The sequence below is a fragment of the Peromyscus maniculatus genome, chromosome 7, assembly GCF_049852395.1.
Source record: "Peromyscus maniculatus bairdii isolate BWxNUB_F1_BW_parent chromosome 7, HU_Pman_BW_mat_3.1, whole genome shotgun sequence".
NCBI lineage: Eukaryota > Metazoa > Chordata > Mammalia > Rodentia > Cricetidae > Peromyscus > Peromyscus maniculatus.
Window position 1 is genome coordinate 34,329,074 of NC_134858.1, and position 20,595 is coordinate 34,349,668.

At 44.9% G+C, this 20,595-nt stretch overlaps 1 protein-coding gene across 13 annotated transcripts; it reads left to right on the forward strand.

Annotated features, from left to right (window-relative positions):
• The first annotated feature begins 1,053 nt into the window (after positions 1–1,053).
• On the forward strand, positions 1,054–17,142 carry Tmem218 (transmembrane protein 218). Of its 13 annotated transcripts, none has more exons than XM_076576027.1 (7): positions 1,064–1,247; positions 2,234–2,383; positions 8,942–9,063; positions 10,868–10,944; positions 12,016–12,126; positions 12,954–13,056; positions 16,012–17,142. In XM_076576027.1, exons 4-7 carry the CDS (start codon positions 10,871–10,873, stop codon positions 16,144–16,146), a joined length of 423 nt encoding a protein of 140 aa, XP_076432142.1. In that variant the 5' UTR covers positions 1,064–1,247; positions 2,234–2,383; positions 8,942–9,063; positions 10,868–10,870; the 3' UTR covers positions 16,147–17,142. The 13 variants fall into 13 exon arrangements, with proteins under 13 accessions (XP_042136606.1, XP_076432142.1, XP_042136602.1 ...); XM_042280668.2 differs by lacking the exon at positions 2,234–2,383 and adding an exon at positions 5,371–5,514; XM_076576028.1 differs by having other exon boundaries at positions 1,064–1,227.
• Positions 17,143–20,595: the final 3,453 nt, after the last annotated feature.

The following is a 20,595-nucleotide window of genomic DNA, read 5'->3' on the forward strand; positions in this document are numbered from 1 at the left end:
AAAAGGGTCTGGTTGTGTTTGGTTGTTGTTGTTGTTTTCTGTTTGTTTTGAGACAGGATTTCTTCTCTGTGCAGCACTGGCTGTCCTGGAGCTTGCTCTGTAGACCAAGCTGGACTCGAACTCCATCAATAGCAGAACAAATGATGCTACACATGTGTTTGTTCCAGGCCAGCTAGAGCTACGTAGGGAGACTGCAGGGGCGGGGGTGGTGTAGGTGGGTGACTGAATACACTGCATCGGATTCAGACCGAACAGTTTGCTTCCCAGTGTCTCCATAGTTTGTCTAAGGACACAGGTTCAAGGACCGCAGTTCCCAAATCATGTATTGCTTTTGGTTGTTGTCTGTTTTCCCTCTCTGCTTCCACAGTGGAGGATGCAAACTTCGCCCTGTTTCCCTTCACTGGCCTGATCTTTTGATCAAAGACTATAGGCTGGGCACAAAATCTTTACAAATTCTGGGTAGCAGTCAGGGAAGACACTCCTCTGTAAGTGTGGGCCGGCTTCCTGGATAGCATGGTAGTAATGAAAAAGGCTTATTTGACCCCGGGCCTCTTCCCCAGTCTGTCTCTTGGTTTCACTGATCCTGGCTTTGGTACATGTCAAAAGCTAAGGGAAAAATAACGACCAGTAAAATAAGGCTGGGTAAGGATGATAGAACGTGGTGTTATTTCAACTAGTGATCTGGACTCAATTCAGGAGGGATGTTAGGGACTCTGAACGGCAGAACCGATTTGACTTGCCCCCACAGGCCTGGGCCCCTCCCGCGGATTGGGGGCTGAGTGGTCATCAGATGGGCGGACAGAAGCTGGTGTCTAGACCGCGGAATAGCTCTCCGCACCTGCAGGAGGACTGGCCCCGCCTCTCCACCGCGGGGCTGGCAATCTCAACCCGGACAGCCAGAAGGGATTAAACGGTCCTGCGGTTGTTGTCCGAGGGTTTGGTAGTTAAGGAGATGTGATTGACAAGCATAGCTATCCAATCGAAACTGAGGAGAGTGCATGTCCGACCAATCGGAGGGCGTAAAAGGAAACCGACGTGCTCGCCACCCACCACGCTTTGCGTTGCCCGGAGCCACAGCAAACGTAAGATACGGAGGAGGAAGCCAAATGCTGAAAGAGCAACTTTGATTCGTCCATCATAAATCTCCTAAATGAAACCCTACTTGTGATTCGTCCAAAGTAGACCAAAGCCCCCGTGAGCTGGATGGAGTGCGAGGTGTGAGTCCGGGTAAGGAACCTGAGAGCCAGGTGAGGACCCGAGGCTCGGACGCGGAGGCCGGGAAGGTGAGGGCGGGAGGCGCGCGGACCCCTGCAGGCCACCCTGGCGGCAGGCCTGGGATTGCTGCTCAGATCCCAGGGCTCCCAGCTGCCCCGCTGGGAGCCGCTGTGTGGTGCGGCCAGCCGACTGAATCGTTGCCTGCCCGGGGAAAAGGACAGGACCAGGGACAGTGGAGCACCCTCGCTCTGTCAGGTGTCACCTTCGTGGTCTTTAGGCGTCCTGGCAGTTGGTTTTCCCCAGCCTTTGCATGTGACTTGACCAACATGGTGGAGGCATGAGCCTAATGCTTTAAAACCCAAAGGAGGCCGAAGTTTTTAAAGTAGAAAAGAAGTGTCAGCGATTATTCCTTCAATTTGCTTTTTGTTTTGTTTTGAGATGGGTCTTGGTGTATATCCCAAGCTGGCCTCAAACTCATGATCCTCCTGTCCCAGCCTTTTGAATGCTAGGATGACAGGTGTGTACCACTGCACCTGGTCATTGCAACTACTTTTGAAGGTTTGGAATAAGTAATCAAGAAATTTTTTTTTTTTTTTTTTTTTTTTTTTTTTGGTTTTTTCAAGGCAGGGTTTCTCTGTGTAGCTTTGCGCCTTTCCTGGGACTCACTTCATAGTCCAGGCTGGCCTCGAACTCACAGAGATCCACCTGGCTCTGCCTCCCGAGTGCTGGGATTAAAGGCGCGCGCCACCACCGCCCGGCTCAAGAAAATTTTTAAAAGGAGCCGGGTGTAGTGGCGCACACCTTTAGTCTCAGCACTCTGGAGTCAGGGGCAGGCGGGTCTCTGTGAGTTCAAGGCCAGCCAGGTCTACAAATCGAGTTCCAGAACAGCCAGGGCTGTCACTCACTCACACACACACACACACACACACACACACACACACACACACACACACACACCACCTATCTCAAAACAACAACAAAAACAAAATGTAACCTGTCATTTTCTATTGCTTTCAAGGACTTGGTTCTGAACACTGGGGTGTGGGCAAGGTGTCACCCACCAGCAGCCTTAAGCCACACTACCGTCTCTGGATTCTCCATCTGCCCTGGACAGGAAGTTGTCCTGTGATAGATCTTAGTTTTCTCCCTTAAGATCTTCAGCCTGGTGGTGAGCACTGTAGATTTCATCCAATGAGCCCTGGATGCAGGACTTTCAGTTTTCCCTGGGAACTGGGTGAAAGGGCATGTAGAACCAACCTTAGATGAAGGAAGACTGCAGGACACACATATATATGCAGGGTCTGGAGAAACTTAACAATGAAAAACCTCACACCTCCATCACAGGGGGAAAAAACAACAAAACACCTGACCTTGACTTGTTTAAATGTACGGTTTTTCCTACTCTAGGTTACCCGGTTCAATGAATTCACTCCTAAGATTGTGTTGGCTAAGCCATCAGCTCTCAGAGCATTTGAATAATATCCTGAATCTTGAGTAAATAAACACTTTTTGTTTTAATCAAATCTCACTAACAAATAATTTGGCCATCCCAGAGGCTTGGGGATGTAGCTCAGAAGGTACAGTCTCACCTAGCAGATACGAGGCCCTGGGTTCTGTCCACAGCACCTTGTGAACAGAGTGGTCCACACACTCTGTAGTCTCAGCACTGGGGAGATGAATGCAGGAGGGTCAGAAGGTCACTGGGGAGCTGGATGCAGGAGGCTCAGAAGGTCACTGGGGGTGGATGCAGGAGGATCAGAAGGTCACTGGGGGTGGATGCAGGAGGCTCAGAAGGTCACTGGGGAGCTGGATGCAGGAGGGTCAGAAGGTCACTGGGGAGATAGATGCAGGAGGGTGAGAAGGTCACTGGGGAGATAGATGCAGGAGGGTGAGAAGGTCACTGGGGCTGGAGAGATGATTCAGCTGCTAAGAGCACTTACTGCTCTTCCAGAGAGTGGAGTCCAGTTCCCAGGTTTAAAAGCGCCTGTAACTCCAGTTTCAGGGAATCTGATGCCCTCTTCAGCCCCCATAGACGCCTGTACAAACATATCACACACACACACATACACACACTAACACACACATACACAAGCATGCATGAGACCCTGGGTTCACACCTGCACAAATATCACACGCAAACACAAACACATCAATAAAAAAAAAATCTAAAAGAACCCCAAGAGAACGTATCATTTGGTTATGAACTAATGACCCTCATTTTAGAAGGGCTTCAAGTTGCTTATGCCGTCACTTAAAAGTTATACCATAGGGGTAACTCAATGTCACCTGAGCTGGTCATCATTTGTGGGGAGAGAAGTTCAGTGCTTCCGATGTTACCCGCTTCCAACTGTCATTTACCCTGCCTTCTAGGTGATGAGTTTGTTCACGTCTTCCAGGTTATCGTATGGTGTCCAGAATATCGCAGCTAATCCTGAAGACACATTTCCTCCAAGGCAGTCCCATCAGCTCAGTCAGTCACACTAGTCATTTCTAATATCCCTTTTGACCCCTTTCCATTTCCACAGCTAAGACAAGTGTTCTTCTTTTGTTTTGTTTTGTCTTTTCAAGACAGGGTTTCTCAGTGTAGCCCTGGCTGTCCTGGAACTCACTCTGTAGACCAGGCTGGCCTCGAACTCACAGAGATCTGCCTGCCTCTGCTTCCCAAGTGCTGGGGTTAAAGGCGTGCACCACTACTGCCGGGCTAGATAAGTGTTCGTATCGGGACATGTCCACCCTGATATGGTAGAGATTGGTTCTAAGAGCTCTGCCACTGAGTAACTCTCTAACCCCTCCTCCTTTTTCTTTTCTTTTCTTTTTTTCCCTTTTCTGGTAACTTTGTTTTCAAACAGTCCTACCAAGTTGCCCAGGTGGGCCTTGAACTGGAAATTCTTATGCCTCAGCCACTCAGGTAGCTGGGATTATAGGCCTGAAGCCACTAGACCAAGCTATCAGTTACCTTTTAAAAATTAAGAAGTCTCATAAGGAGTCTTTTCTTAATTTCTTAGGGCTGGACAGATGGCTCAGTGGTTGAGTACACTGACTGCTCTTCCAGAGGACCTGGGTTCAATTCCTAGCACGCACATGGCAGCTCACAACTGTCTGTAACTCCAGTTCCAGGGGATCCAAATTTTCACACAGACATATATTTAGGCAAAACACCAATGCACATAAAATGATAAAATAAACAATAAAAAATAATAAAAGGAGTCTCCCAAATATTTAAAAATTGGGGACTCTTGAAATCTCTGGTTTGGGTAACATAATAAAAAAGAGTTGTGCCTACCAGCCGGATTAGTAAATATTAGCATTCTGGCTTTCTGCTCATGGTTTTTATTTTAAAGAAACGAAGCATTACAGTTAAAAATCCCTTCTATTCTCTTTGCTGGTCCTTCTTCTTCCCTCCTCCCTCCCAGAGACACCAGAATTACTGTGTCTAATTTGTACTCACTTTTGTTTGTTGTTGTTTTTTAACATGCGTGTTTGGGGTTGGTGCACCTGCATGTGTGCCCCTGTGGAATAACCTCAGGAGTTATCCTCAAGAACTCCGTCATTGCCGGGTGATGGTGGTGCACGCCTTTAATCCCAGCACTTGGGAGGCAGAGCCAGGCGGATCTCTGTGAGTTCGAGGCCAGCCTGGGCTACAGAGCGAGATCCAGGACAGGCACCCAAACTACACAGAGAAACCCTGTCTCGAAAAAACCAAAAAAGAAAAAAAGGAAAAGAAAAAGAACTCTGTCGTTTGAGACCATGTCTCTTATTGGCCTAGAGTTTAACTAGGCTAGCCTGGCTGGCCAGCAGACTCTGCTGTCTCTGCCTTCCCAGTGCTGGAATTACAAGCATTTTTCACATGGTTCAGTGATCCAACTCAACTCCTCCAGCTTCCAGGGCAAGCACTTTACTGACTGAACCGTCTCCCCAGCCCAATACCCACGCTGCTATGCTTTTAATGTATATGCCTCTGCCTCACAAGTGCTGGGATTAAAGGCATGCGCTACCACGCCCGGCTGAAGATTATTCTTTTATGTTTAAAATATAAACTGTATGCTTTGGATTTCAGTTTACAGCTTACGTTGATTTATTTACTTTTTTCCCTGAGAGCTTTGGACTCTGTGTTTATGCCTTCAACACTTTTACAACCATTTTTCTGCTCCTCAGTAAGGAAGCACACTTGATCTTGTCACGGACACGCTTAGCACACCTGGAACCGCCGTCGGCCCTGCTGACATGCTTCCGTGTTTTAGACGATCTCGTATGGGCTTGAGGTCTCACAGCAGGAACCCCCTCACACTGCATTCGGAGGTAGTGCTTTCCCAACCTTCTAGGTGTAAAGGTGAACAAGCCTGTTGCCAGGGGTCCGAGACAGCCTAGTTTTGTAAGAGACTGTGTCATAGGAAAGCCTGTGATGGTATTTTAAATGCTGGAACATTTTGACACTGTCCCCGGGAGAGGAAAAAGAAAGAACAGCTGTTCTTACTTTTGAACTTACTTATGTATTTGTATGTGTGCATTTGTGTCTGTGTTTGTTTTAGGGCCTCACTGGTCTGGATCCTTCTGCCTCAGTTCCCCCAAGTGCTGGTATCACAGACACAGGCCACTATTCCTGGGTTGTAACTTGCTTTTTGTCGCTCAGCACTGCTTTTGAGATACATTCATGTCAGTGTATATAGATCAGGTACTTTCATTGAAGTGTTCATTGTGAGAATATAATAAACCCATCTGACAGGGGTGTGGCTTTTTCCCACCTATTTTGCTATTGAAATTACACAGAATGTCTTCATATGTGTCTCCTTATATGAGAGTTTCTAGAATTTTGTTTGAACTTTTCAAGGGAGGTGCATGTCTCTGAGAAACATTTGAGAATTTGTGAGGCCATATTTAGTTATTATTATGGTTGGAATAGACCAGAAAGCTGAGGATGTTGGGTGTGCAGTGTTGGGACAGTCCTCAGATAAAGAATTGCCCTGTATCTTGTGCAACTTTCCAGTGTTCTCATTTAATAATTATCTGGGTCTAGAACCTAACTACGTTTTTTTTGTGTTCACATACATTTCTGGCACAGTTTAATGAAGTGTAATTTCCAGGAATGTAGATCAAGGGAAATTTACACTGATTTGGGGTTTGGAACATGAACAAGCCCGGCTCCTCCGTCTAGAAAACTCACGTAACTGAAGGGCAGCACAGCTCGTGGTATTTGGGTTGCCAGCACGGCACACCTGCATAGTCTGCACGTGGCGCTTCCGCACGCACGCATGCACGCCGATGCTAAGTTTAGGTGCGAGCATCTGGCTACTGTACTTCATTATGTATTCTCATGTAGTCAGCCTGCACACTCATATATTTAAACATATGCTCTTTCAGGATGAATTACTTCCACTAAAAATCGACTTCTGTACGTGCTACAGAGTAGAGGTCGAGTTTTATTGTTGTCTGGTTAGATAATCATTTGTGTCACCACCACTGGGGAGCCCTTGACTCACCGGGCCACGAAGCCATCTTCTTCCTAGGGAGGATGAGGTCCTCACGAATGCACAGATCTGTGTCTGGGCTTCCAGTTTCGTGCTAGTGGTCCATGTGTCTTTGTCCCGCTGTTTTAACTACCTTGGTTTCATAATGCGTCTGTGGCAGTTGGTGACAAGAAGGGCGTGCTGCCATCCCTAGTTCCCAGAGTGCTGATGGCTATTCTTGGCTCTTTACTCTCCTGTCTGAATTCAGGATTCATTTTTCAGTTCCTTAAAAAAAAAAAGTATTTTTGGATTTTGGTTAGAATTGCACTGAATTTTTAGGTTAAGAAAAATTGAGATTTTTTTTTTTTTAAAGTTAAGCCAACTCATCTAAAAGCATAAGTTACTTCTCTACACAGCCTGCTCTATCCCACTTTCTAGGTACTTTTAAAGGGCCTTTTCATGAAGGTGCATAATTTTAGCTACAAAGATCTTACAAATATTTGTTGCATTTAATTATACTTATACACGTGTGCATATGCATACATGTTTTTACTGTGCAAGTTTGAACTTTGAATCAGATCTTTAGAAAATTGTGAAGCTGACATCTGCTCATCTGTCACCCAGCTTCAAGAGCTAGCTCATGACCAGTCTGATTCACATCAGCTCCTCATCCCTACCCCTACTCCCCAAATAACATGAAATGCCCAGGTACAGTGTTCACTGTCTGTAATGTGTTGTGCGTGTCTATGTAGATTCGTGCGTCATAAAGAATCTATACCTTTTTTTTTTTTTTTACTTTAAAGGGAATTACACCTTTAAAAAATTATTTTACATAAAAAAGGTAACATTCTTGATTTCATTAACTATCCAATGACTGTTGAGTCATTTCACAAAAGGCTTGTGTAACACAATAGAAAACAGCACAAACCTCAAGTATCTGTAGCTAGATACTGATTATCAAAGTTACAAAGCCAGGTAACCAACACCTAGGTCAAAAACCAATTTTATTATCCATGCCTCATCCAATCAGTCAGGGTACTCTGGAGCAGTTGGACCTGTTTTCGAACATCATATAATTGGAATCTACAATGAACTTTTTACTCTGTCCTTCACTTAATGCTTGTGAAACTCACCTATGTTGTTGGATGTGATTGTAATTTATTCATTTGTATTGCTTTATGCTGTCATTTGTATGATCGATTGTGTGCATCTATGCATGCATGTGTGCATGTATGCTCTATGTCTTTATAGACTGCCATTGACCTTTTGGCTATCTGGTAGATGTATAGAGAGATACTTCATTTGATTTTTATCTGCATTTTCCAGTGGCTAGTGAGGTAAGGACATTTACATATATTAGCCATTCAGCTATCCTCTGTGTGAAGTTTATTCTCATTTTTTCTGAAATTTATTTCTGAAATAATAGTAAAATCCATTAATTTGGGTTTGCCATTTATTATGATGCTTTTGTCTATTTTGACTGTACATTTTGAGGCTTTGTGTTAGGTTCATATTTCCTTCAGGTTACATCTTTTGGCTAAGTTATTCCTTTCAAAACTGTTCTTACTGATGTTTTCATGTATTTTACATATATTTTCTTATTATGAACTTACATTTTATTACATTGCTTATTGCTCTACTAACTTCCATTTTATTTTGTTTTACCCACTTGTGGCAAGCCACACAAGATGAAGTTGCCCATCCTAACAGTTTGAAGCGTGCAGTTCGGTAGTGCTCAGTGTTTACATTACTGGGAGGCAGATCTCCAGAACTTTCATCCTGCAAGACTAGAACTCTGTGTTTGTTGTCATTACCCCCATTTCCTCCTTTTCCCGTATCTGCTTTGCTAGTATCTGCCTCGTATGCCTTTTTCAAATTTAAGTTTTCATCCTCTCATTTGCATTTTCTGTCACTTTTGTACAAAGCTGCTTTTGTTTTTTTTAAATCCAGAATGAGAATCTTTCAACAGTCAAGTCTGGGGTGCTTACATTTACTATGACTCCGTGATTATTGCTGCATAATAAATAAAAATCTTATATTCCGTGTGGTACAGAGGGCTGCACCCAGGGCCTCGTTTGTGATAGGTGTGTGCTCTACCATTGATCTATATCCCCCAGCCTATTTCATATTCATTTCTTATTTCAAAGCTTTGTGTGCTGGTTGGGTGTATGTTTGTGTGGGTGTGTGCATGTATGTGTGCAGGTCTATATGCAAGTGTGTGGTAGAAGCCGGAGGTCAATGCCATGCGTCTTCTTTGATTGCTTTCCCACCTTACTTTTCAGATAGGATTTCCCACTGAACCTGAAGTCCGCCAACTGGCTAGATTAGCTAGCCAGTGAGCGCCAAGGCCCTCCTTTCCCCATATCCTAGTGCTGGGATCACAGATGGACACCCCTGCCTTTATGTGAGTGCTGGAGATTGGAACTTGGGGCCTCATGCTTGTTCAGCAGGCCCCTTGCCAACTTAACCATTTCCCCAGCTCCCTCATAGTTAACTCTCGAAGGAGCCTTGCATGCGTGCCGAGTGGTATCCCCAACAGCGACTTTAGTCTGTTGGGGATCCTGTAGATTTCTCACGTTTATTGTAGTTTCTGTAGTTAATTGTAGTTATTTATTTATTTTTTTTGTAGTTGTTTGTTGTAGCTATTTATTTAGTTATTGTATTTATTGTATTTTTCTTTGGGTTGCCAGCTAACAAGAAAAAAACAAACAAACAAACAAAAAAAAACAAACAAACAAAACAAAACAAAAAAAAAACATGGAGGCATATACTAATTATGAAGGCTCGGCCTTAGCTTAGGCTTGTTTCTAACTAGCTCTTATAACTTAACCCATTTCTATTAATTTACTTTCTGTCTCATGGCTTTATTACCTCATCTTCGTACTGCCCGTCCTACTTGTTCTTTGTCTCCCGGTGTCTCCACCTTCTTCCCAGCATCCTCACTGTCCAGAAATCCTGCCTAGCTATTGGCCATTTAGCTTTTTATTCAACCAGTCAGAGTGACACATCTTCACAGTGTACAAAAAGGTGATTCCACAACAGTTCATTGTAGTTAATCTTTCTCTTAGGATCCCATACAGCCTGATAGTGGGACCCTAACTCTGTGCTTGTAGGTAATGCAGGCTTAGGATTCAGATTTCTCTCCAGTTGGCCTTTTTTTCTTTTCTTTTCTTTTCTTTTCTTTTCTTTTCTTTTCTTTTCTTTTCTTTTCTTTTCTTTTCTTTTCTTTTCTTTTCTTTTTTCTTTTCTTTTCTTTTCTTTCTTTCTTTCTTTCTTTCTTTCTTTCTTTCTTTCTTTCTTTCTTTCTCTTTCTTTCTTTCTCTTTCTTTCTTCCTTCCTTCCTTCCTTCCTTTCTTTCTTTCTTTTTTTTCTCCTTCCTTCCTTCCTTCCTTCCTTCCTTCCTTCCTTCCTTCCTTCCTTTCTTTCTTTCTTTCTTTCTTTCTTTCTTTTTTTGCCATAGCCTGAGTCATTGGCCTGCTTTTTTCACCTAAGTTCTTAGTAGATTTTTTTGAAGTCCATTCAAACACTACTGGGCCCTCGAAGGGCCCAACGTTATACCCAGTCCTCTCCTTGGTCCTAATTCTATGTACCATAGGCTGGAGTCTCACTGGAGGAGCCCTCCTAGGCCTCCATCTCCAGTCAGGGCCATTGTGGACTTGGAGCCCAGTTCCTCCTTACCCATCAGGCTTTGGGTGTACATTAGATTCAGAGCCCCTTAGAATGTTACATATTAACATTTTAAAATTTCCATTGCTAATCAGTTCCTCTGTTCTGTGAGGCGCTCCCCTTGTTGGCCTGTGCAGCGTATTAACCAGTAGTCTCCATCGTCTTTCTACACCTTGCTGTGACCTCATCACCCCTTCACTTGCATTTTGCGGTCTGGCTTCACTTGTTCATCAGCAAATATTTGTTGCACACAATCTTCTTGCTGAGAACTGGGGATAGCAGGTGGGGAAAACAGTTTCTGTCCTCGGGGGTTTATTATCTTAATAAGAGAGACAAAGTGAACTTGTAAACAAATGTCATTACCTACCATTGGGGAAGAGTGGGCGGAAAGAACTAGTCGGAGAGAGACTAACTCTTTTGGAGAGTTACTGTAGCTTTTGCTGGGATATGTATCTTTTTTCCTTTGTCATCCTGATTAGGAGCACAATGTTTTCCATGTGGGTGTTGATTAAATAAACTTTTTTTTTCTTTTTTTTTTCCAGTTCATGCTTAGAGTCTCTTTTCCAGTAAGCTTACAACGGAACACCTCAGTCTATTTCCATTGTATTCAAATCATAAGGTAAAGAAGTCCAGAAACCTAAGGACGAATCTTTTCTGAAGCTGGGTCTCTGATACTGAAAAGGGAGGTGCTCCAGAATGGTGTCACCTCATTAGCGGAGTGAATAGTGTCCGCCAAAAGATGTCCACACCTAACTTCCAGCATCTGTAAATGTGATTTTATTTGGCAGAAGGATCTTTGCATGTGTGATTAAGGGCCTTGTCTAGTGATAATGGGCAGACAGAAGACAGAGGGGATGTGTCATGTAGAGTTGATGGCAGTTACAGGAACCTTGTAGCCAGGGAAATCCTGGAGCCACCAGAAGACCCAAGAAAGCATCTTGTTTTAGATCCTGTGTGTTGCCCCATGGGCACCTCTATCATAGACTTATGGTCTCAAGAACTGAGAAGAAATTCCTCTTGTTGTGAGCCTCAGTTAGAAAACCGACACTAACTTGCCTCTTGTGTAACTCAGATGTAATAGTACGTTTCTGATTGCCATGACTAAACACGCCAGGTCTAGTAAAGCACTTAGCATTCTGTAAGTGCCCCAAAGGGTGGCATCTTCGTCTAGGGACTGGGAGTTTTCTTCCTTCTGTGAACAAGAACTTGACGACAGAGTGGAAATTTCTGCCTTGTGATGGCCTGCTGAGATTGAGTTCATACCTCAGATTTAAGTAAAGTTTCGGCTTCTGCGTTGGCTCTGCAGTCATCCGAGAGCCTTGGTTAGGATGTGGACAGAGAGAGCTCCGATTTCTAATGTGGGCTCAGGTGGGAGTCAAAGCAGAGCCGAAGAGACCAAATTGAAATGACAACGTGAGACCAGAAAGCAGCTTCATCCCAGCCCCTGCATCCCCCACCCCTATTCCTACACAAAGAAAACTCTGGGTTCAACATTCTCAGTTTTCATTAAGGGACTCTGGGGCTGGACATCCCTGAAAATTAAAGACCCATCATGAGTGAGCCTCCAGACAAAGTGGTCATCAGGACTGCTCATATTGAGTTCAGGCTTTCTGTGTTGTCTGAATACTAGGTGCACATGACGGGGGAGGGGTGGTCCAGCCAGAGGCTGATGCTGCTCTCTGTCCCCTAGGATGGCTGGCATGGTGCTGGGAGTGGGTGCTGGCGTGTTCCTCCTCGCTCTGATCTGGGTGTTGGTGCTGCTGCTGTGTGTGCTGTTATCCAGAGCCTCTGGGATAGCTAGGTAAGGCGTTCTTTCCAGCCTGGAGTCCTAGGTAAAAGCAATTAGAGGCAAAAATCGCTGATGCTCATTAAACATTTAGAATTCAGAAGATCATTTTTGTAATTACTGGCAGTTTGAATGAGTTGCATTTTAACCTCTTATCATAAGCACTAACTGTGTTATTTATGCTCAGGCAGAGGTGGGAAGAGAGCGGAAGTGTGTCTCAGCTCTCACTGTGGAGGGATGAGGGAGACCAGAGATGACAAGCAAATCTGCTTTGGCTGCTCTTGTGTTCCTTGGGAGTTGTAGATGGAAGTTTTGTCTAATTGTTCAGATTTATGACACGTGCTTGGTCCGGTCCCTAAGGCTCTATCTAGCCCGGGCCCACGGACACTGAAGTTATAGTGAGTTGGCCTGGCCCTCTGTATCAGGCTATAACCTAGCCCCAGAGACACTTGAGATACACTCTCTGGGAGGGCCCTGTCAGTAATAAATGGAGAGCTACAGTATTTACTGAAGTGTTCTGGTCTGAAAAGAGCGAAAGTGTGTGGAGATGAGGGAGGTGTGTGTGTGTGTGTGTGTGTGTGTGTGTGTGTGTGTGTGTATGTGTTCTCATAAACACACTTTGTGCAGAAAACTCTGAATTCCCGTTGTTAGGAATTGGGAATTACCAGGAATAAATAGGGATGTACTCAGCTGGTACCTGTCTTAGGAAGCAAGGCTTGGGAGTGGAGGACTTTGTGGACCTCAACATAGACTGCTGACCCCAGGGAGGAGCCCGCACAGGCCCCGCTGATTAGAAGTAGATGGTCAGCAGTGCCTTTGATACTCAGTCTCTTTGCTTCCAGGTTCTCCATTGTCTTTGTCTTCCTTGGTGCTCTGATAATCACTACAATTCTTCTGCTTTTCCCTCGAGCCAGTGAATTCCCAGCCCCAGAGATGGAAACGAAGGTAAACCTACTGGGTTTCATTCTTGGCCCAATCTCAGCTTCCTCCATCCTGCCCTGCGACCTGTCCAAACAATGACGGTGCTCCCGGAGAGTTGCAAGGCCTCTGTCCCTTTCCCCTGGGAAGGGTCTGTGAATCCCTCCTGCACAGCACCAGGCAGTGATTGACCTGGTGTGCTATCATCTGCTGCCTGCGTCAAGATGAATGGCAGTGTGGAAAACCACTCCTCACCGTGGAGACAGAAAGACAAAAGAGTCAGCAACTAGGACCTGGCATAGGCCTTAAGTGTGGTGTTCCCCATTCCGGGTAGCCTTGGTTCAGAATCTCAGACCCTGGGTCAGAATTGATGTCGTGTTCTCAGGGTGCTGAGTGACATGATTTTCCATCCTCTGAGGTTGACTTTCTCCACTTGTGGTGTCAAAAGAATCATTTCTGTCAAGAGTAGTGGGGAAGAGGAGCCTTTCCATGAGAAGCCGAAGGGGGCGTTGCAGAGAGTTCTGTACCAATGACTCTGTTATCTTTACTCCTTAGACCACACCGGCTAGCCCCTACTTCTGTAAGTCGGTTTGTGTCACATTGTCCCATTTCAGCTCACCTGTTCCGGTTCATTCCTGATGTGGGGCTCAGGTTCTGTCATGTGTGGCTGGTCTCAAACCCCTAGGCTCTTGCTAAGGGTGCTGACCTCTTCTGTCCTATTACATCTTCTTGTGGCGTTCTGTTTCCTCTCACTAGCTACTTTAATTTTGAAGGCGAAACAATGATGTGGCTAACATTTCTTAGAAGACTACCGTATGCCAAGACCTGTGCTCGACACCTTGTTTACATTGTCTCATTGAAACCACACAACACTGCATGTCGTGTGAAGTAGGCCCTGTTGTTTTTCTAGGTAAGAGGTTCAGGTGACCTGCTTGAGTTGACACTGTCCAGGAAGAAGCAGAGCAGGGACTTAAGCTGAGCTCTGTCCTCAAAATCTTCAAACTTGTCGGAACTCAACAGAATATTCTCCAGATCTGACAGATTGCCAATTTGATATGGCCCACAAAATTACATAATTTTTGACATAAAATGAGCACATACTTCCAGCTCTACTTAGGATTAATGATGGTAAGAGGAAGAAAAACAGTTCTGGAAACTCTAAGGGAAATTGTGCTTACCACACAGATTCCAGGAGTTATTCCCTTGTGACAGGCTCTCTCTATATCTGGCCCACCCCAGTGTCTTTGTTTTTGGGAGAAAAGAATGATGTGTACTGCCATATTTTTAATTACTGCAAATGTGACTGCTACAAAAGGCACAGAACAAGCACCACTTCTAAATCAATCCTTCTAGTCTGTCATAGAAGTTTCGGACTCAGGAGACAACAGGGATTGAGCAAAATATGTTTGTCAGCATGGCCAGCAGAATCAGAGTTCTCATTTTCAGGTTCTGAGAGCTGGCCCCTGCAGCAGCCTGGCTCAATACTGTATCAATAATACATGGCCTGGGCCTTCTGCACCCAAGGCCTGCTAATTGGCTAATTAAAAAGTGAAACAGTCGAGCGAGCAAACATGTAGCCCGCAAGAGACTTGTTCGGTACCAGAGCCAAGGTCAACGTTACGTTAAAGCTGTTTTATCAAACTGACCTTGATTGTAAGTTGACTGTTGGGGTAGTCTCTGGAGCAGCTGGGGTGGCTGCAGCCTTCTTCTTGGTGTCTTTGGATCTCACTCATACCAATGCTTAGATTGTTCAGGAACTTTGTGCATCAACATTGTATTAGCTTTCTGTTGCTGCTGTAACAAATTCCTGCCATACATTTATTATCTACAGTTGTGTGGGTTAGAAGTCCATCGTCAATCTCCTTGAGTTAAAATCAAGGGTGAGCAGGGCCATGCATCTTCCCAGTGGTTCTGGAGGAGTGCCCACTTCCTGACCTCTTCTAGCTCTAGAGGCTGCTCCTAGTGCCTGGCCCATGGCCTCCGTCTATGGCCATCCTCAGAGCCGGCAGTGGGTTACATCCCTGACTGCATCCATCTCACATTTCTTTTCCCAAACCTGTTTTCTGCCTCTTCTTTCATTTTGTTTTGTTTCTTGAGACAAGGTCTCACTATATAGCCTTGGCTGGTCTGGAACTCATTGGAGATCTGCCTACCTCTGCCTCCAAAGTGTCTTTAGTTTGTAAGGACTCAGTTTACATTGGGCCTGCCTGGATTGGATAATCCAAGGTAATCTCCCTTCTTTCAGGTCACAACCTTAACTCCGTTCTGTCATGAGTCAGTGTGTTTCTAGGGATTAGGATCCCTGGGCCATTATTTGGCTGTGACAGTTACTGTCAGCTATTTGGGAACCTCTCCCGGAAATGAGTTCTCAGGGCTTCTGTGAGGTTAGGCCCTCATTTGGATTATGATACCTGCTTTCCCCACCCACTTAAGTACCACTGCTTAGCTCTGGGGTAAAGAATAGGGCTCTGTTCTCTGGAGATGGACAGCAGGCAGCTGGGGAGAGCCAGTACCAGATACAGGTTTTTGTCAACAAAGACCAGTAGAGTTAGAGCTTCACGTAAGACTGGTTACCAAGCAACCAGCTGTATGCTGGGGCAAGTTATGTACCTTTTAGTGTTTTAATGTCTTAGATAAGTGGCCACTTTCCTCACTCCCTTGCAATTAGGGCTCAGAACTCTTCTGATGAGAGCTGAAGTCTCCTCATTCTGAAAGCCACCCTTTCTTCTAAATTGAGCCATTTGTTTCCTGTACCTTATTATTATTATTATTAGTTGTTGCCCCCTCCCCACCCCCTTTTTTAAAAACCTTGTACTTCTACTCAGGGTGCTGAAAGTTTTCTTACTCATATGCAGAGGGAGCCCAGGGCAGGATGCTGCTGGGAGTTACCAAGAAGCCTTGGGCACAGCCGTCAGATCTCACAGGAACACAGGCAGGGTGCTGGAGTGGCGGTGACTCCATTTTGGTATTTTCTCTCTCCAGATTGTGGATGCCTTTTTCATCGGCCGCTATGTCCTGCTGGCTTTCCTCAGTGCAGTCTTTCTTGGAGGCCTCTTCTTGCTTCTTACTCATCATGTGCTGGAACCAATCTATGCCAAACCACTGCGGTCCTGCTGAGCATGGTAACGGAAACATGGGACATTTTGATGCCATGGATGAGCACAAAGGTACGCTCTGGAGCAGTGATGACGACCTTCATGTCTTCAGACCAGAGGCATGACTGCTGGTCACTAAGACAAACCTCTTGAGCCCTGGCTTTCAGAACTCAGCAGCAAACAGACTCTGGGTGTAGACTGTCACCATCTGAAGACGGATCCATCCGACTGTCTTCTCGGTACCCATACTCCAGGACTTCTGTCTGAATGGGAAGTAGTGACAGTGGTCTGCTTGGGGTAGATGTTCAGTCAAGCCATCAGTAGTGGATCTGGGGAGAAGAAGGCTCTGTAGACCAACAGAAGAACCTGGTCCTTTTGTTTGGAAGAGAAAGGCATTCAGACACGAAAGGCTGCTTTACTGCGATAGCTTAGAGGTTGTGTTTGGCAGCAGTTAGTGGCCACTCCTTATGTAATTCCACAGAGCTCTAGAAAGTGAGTGGCACTTGCCAGCGTTCTGATAAAGCAATGAACAGCTACCAAAGGGCTTTCTCTTCAAACTCCTGCCTACAGCTTTTATAAATTTACGTTTTAAGTTTGCTTAGAGACTAGAAGAGAGGTATGGAAGTGTTAGATGTCTTCCTGCCGTGTATCTTGGGTCTTCTCCCAGGGTTTGGTGGCCTCTGATGCCTTATTTAAGTATTTAGTGTCATGTAGGAGTCCTCTTTGGGCTTTGACCCTTTCTTTTCCTTTTTCCTTTGGTAGTATTGGGAATTGAACCTAGTGCTTCACACATGATAGATAAGTATTCTTCCATTCTATCCCTCTATTACTTTTTTTTTGTTGGTTTTTTTTTTTGTTGGTTTTTGTTTTTGTTTTTTGTTTTTCAAAACAAGGCTTCTCTGTATAACATTCCTGGCTGTCCTGGAACTCAGTCTGTAGACCAGGCTGGCCTCAAACTCACTGAGATCCATCTGCTTCTGCCTCCTGAGTGCTGGGATTAAAGATGTGTGCCACCACTGCCCGATTTCTCTGTTTACTTTTTATCTTGAAGAAAATTGCACTAAGTTACCCAGGCTAGCCTTGAACTTCCTCTGTATCCCAGACAGGCTTTGAACTTGCCACCCTGCCTTAGTTTCCCAAGTAGCTGGGATTTTACACCTGAACCATCAGGCCTGACTCTTTTTATACTTTGTCAATTGGTTAGTTGGTTAATTCATTTAAGACAGGATCTCACTAGGGATCGTGGGCTGGCTTGAACTCTTGATCTTTTTGACTCAGTTGTCTTGAGTACTAGGATTACAAGTGTGCCCCGACTGCCTGCCTCTCTGTTTTCATTTGGAAATTCTTTTCCAAAGTTAGTAAGGCATGCATATTCTCAGCATTATTATAACTTTACATTTGTCTAATTTCCCAGATCAATCAAATTTGTCACAAATAGGGTGGAGGGTCTGATCTGCTTTGGAAGTGCCATCGTGCCTGTCTAGAGCAGAGTGGAGAGGAGTCTTCTATTCTGAAAGCCAGAGAACAAGCTGGAGAGGCGAGTCAATGCCTGCTAGATGCCTGGGCTGCAGCCATTCCTTTGAGACCTCAGATTTATAACAGTCTATTTATTATGACCGCTCTTATTTTTAAATAGAAAAGTCCTGAGGTTTAAGGCGATGAACTCACTTAGGCTTTACACAGCAGCCAGTTGGCAATCCTAGATGTGGCAGAATCCAGTCCCTCTCACAACAGAAGAAAACCCTTTTTGGATGAGAACTTGAGAGAGGAGGGTCACTTTTTTCCTCTATCTCTCCTTGGTACTGTTGTCAAGCTATAGGAAAACCCAGTCCTACGGCCTCATGGGAGCTCAGCCTCAAATGACCAGAGGCCAGAACCAGTGACTGTTGGGAGTCAGGGTTGATGAGGACCAGGTACAATACCTCCACTTGAACTGATTCTTTTGGGGAAACTTCCCAGATGAGGTTTTATTCAGAAACCTTCAAATGAAACCGATTCTTAGTCTGACTTAGGGCCCATGAAGAAGAGACGGAAAACATTGCCCTGGGAATGGAGGGGAGAGGCGGACATGTGGAAACTGTGAAGACAGTCTGGAGGTCAGGCTCCTTCACAGTGCACAGAAGCTTCCAGGTGCCTGTGAGCCTCCCTATAGGGTGCCTTAACCGACCCAGGTGGAGCACCAACCCTAACTATCACAGACCGCCTCGTGCCTCCTCCTGAGAAGCTTGCTGCCAAGGCGACTCTGGAAGGAAGGGCCTAGAAAGGTTCCTGAAAATGGAGCTTTTTATTCTTCTGCGAAGGTGTTCAACTAGAAGCCAAAGATATCAGAAGTGTTTGGGGGTTCTGATCCCTGATCTAGTTCATAAATGATTTAGGGTTACGGCTTCATAGGGAGCAGTGTTAGAGTAGCAATGAAGGCCCATGGAGGGTGAACTTCTGGTCACGAGGGTGAAATCTCTGGCCTGAGTAGAGACCTAACAGCCCAGCTGGGCTGGGTCGGTCACCTGGCCAAAGGATCAGGCCTAGGGCAGCAGGTTCCCTTTACCCATACTAAAGAGACAGCTGGGATAATGATCCTTTCTGCGAGATACTATGCTTAGGTAGGTCCCCTTACCTTTCTAAGTACTAACTCAGAAAGAGGCAGCTTTTTCTTCTTCCTCTTCCTTTCAGATGTTGGTCAGAACCTAAGTCCGCTTTTTCTGATAGTCTGGGCTTCTCTGCTCTTTCTGTTCAGCCGTTGCCCTCCCCGCCACGTGGTGCCAGCTGCCTGTCCTGTACCAATGCTGGTACGCAGAGATTTTGTCTTCTGCATGTTCCTCCTCCAGGCAGCTGCTGAGATCAACAGCTTACTTAGCCTGGAGTTTTGTCTTTCAAATTCTAATAAAATTGTCCTTGAGTTTAAAAATAAAAACCTACAAAACTGGGGCTGGAGAGGTGGCTTGGTGGTTAAGAGCACTGGCTGCTCTTCCAGAGGTCCTGAGTTCAATTCCTAGCAATCTCATGGTGGCTCACAACCATCTGTAATGGGATCTGATCCCCTCTTATTGTGTGCATGAAGACAGAGCACTCATATACATAAAATACATGAATAAATAAATATTTAAAAACCCTACAAAACCAAAACAACAATAATAAAAGGTATATATAAAGTCAGTAGGTAATAGCGATGAGATTTTAGTTATCTACATAGGAACTTGGTAAAGGTGAAAAAACCCTAAATTCCTCCCCAAATATCATTGCTGTACATTTTTTTTTTTAAATTGGTGTAGATGAGAGGCTTATATATTAAGAGCTGGCTTTATACAATGTAGACACAAAAACGTGTGCACACATACACCATATAAAGCATTTAAGCTCAGCTTGCTTTCTACAGTTCTTATCTGTAATAACTAGTATGGTGAGATCAAATGATTACTTTCATTTCAAGGTAATTTTGTCCAACCTTGAAAAACAAATAACAACAAAAACCCAGAAGTGGGAGGCTGAATGAAACAATGAATTTCAGAGATGTCAACATGGGGCACCCTACAGTGATGTCTGCTGCGTCCCTCCTCATGTTTGGGACCTGCCTGGAGACAGACTTTCGTAGGGTTATCCCCCAAATACCAATCCTTCTCATCCCAGTATCAGTTAGCCATTCTCTCTAGAGGGCACATCGTGCTGTTGGTTCGCTGTCCAGAAAGACTGGTGATTTCCCACTGTTTGGAAAGTGAAAAGGAGAGGAAGTCTAGGAGAGAACAAGCCATTCCAAAGCCTTCCAGGATGGTATCCTGACAAGCTACAGTAGCAGGACCTCCCAGCTCCGTTACAGTGGAATGTTTGTCCAGCCAGTTAAGTGATACTGTGTAATCGTTCAGAAATGTCTCAAACCAGCAAAGCATACTGAACAATTTTTGAGAAGCAACTTAAATCTCTCACTAGTAAAAGGGAAGAAAAACGAGATTCCTTTCTGACGCAGGGTTTCAGATAATGAATGTAAAGATCCACTAGAGGAATTGTATCAGTAAGTGCTCAGGCACTGGGCACACAGCGTTGCCTTCGTCCGTAGAACGCACTCTGCATTTTAACACTGGTGAGTGCTGATGGAGTGAGGCAATGGAAGGAGCAGGATGGAGGAGTCCAAGGTATTTCAGATGCTTTTACTCTAATAAATTAATCAATTTCCTGTTCTGCTCTTCAAGACCTCAACTTTTCTATCAACTCAACTTCACCGCTGCTGAAGCTAAGTATTTCTGTCTGACCCTGATGTGTAAAGAAATGTGCCGTTATTTCTCAAGTGAGAAACAGGCAGAGAAGAGGACAGGTTTGAAAGTTCTCAGCTGGTAGTAGTGACCCTCAAGGCACTGGCACCAACTCCCCATGCATCCCTTGCATTTCATATCTCTGTTTCAAGATCAACTTTGGCTTTCAGGTAACTCCTGAGTTTTACACTGGTTAGCTGTTTGCACCCACCTTCCCTAACTCGTATCTG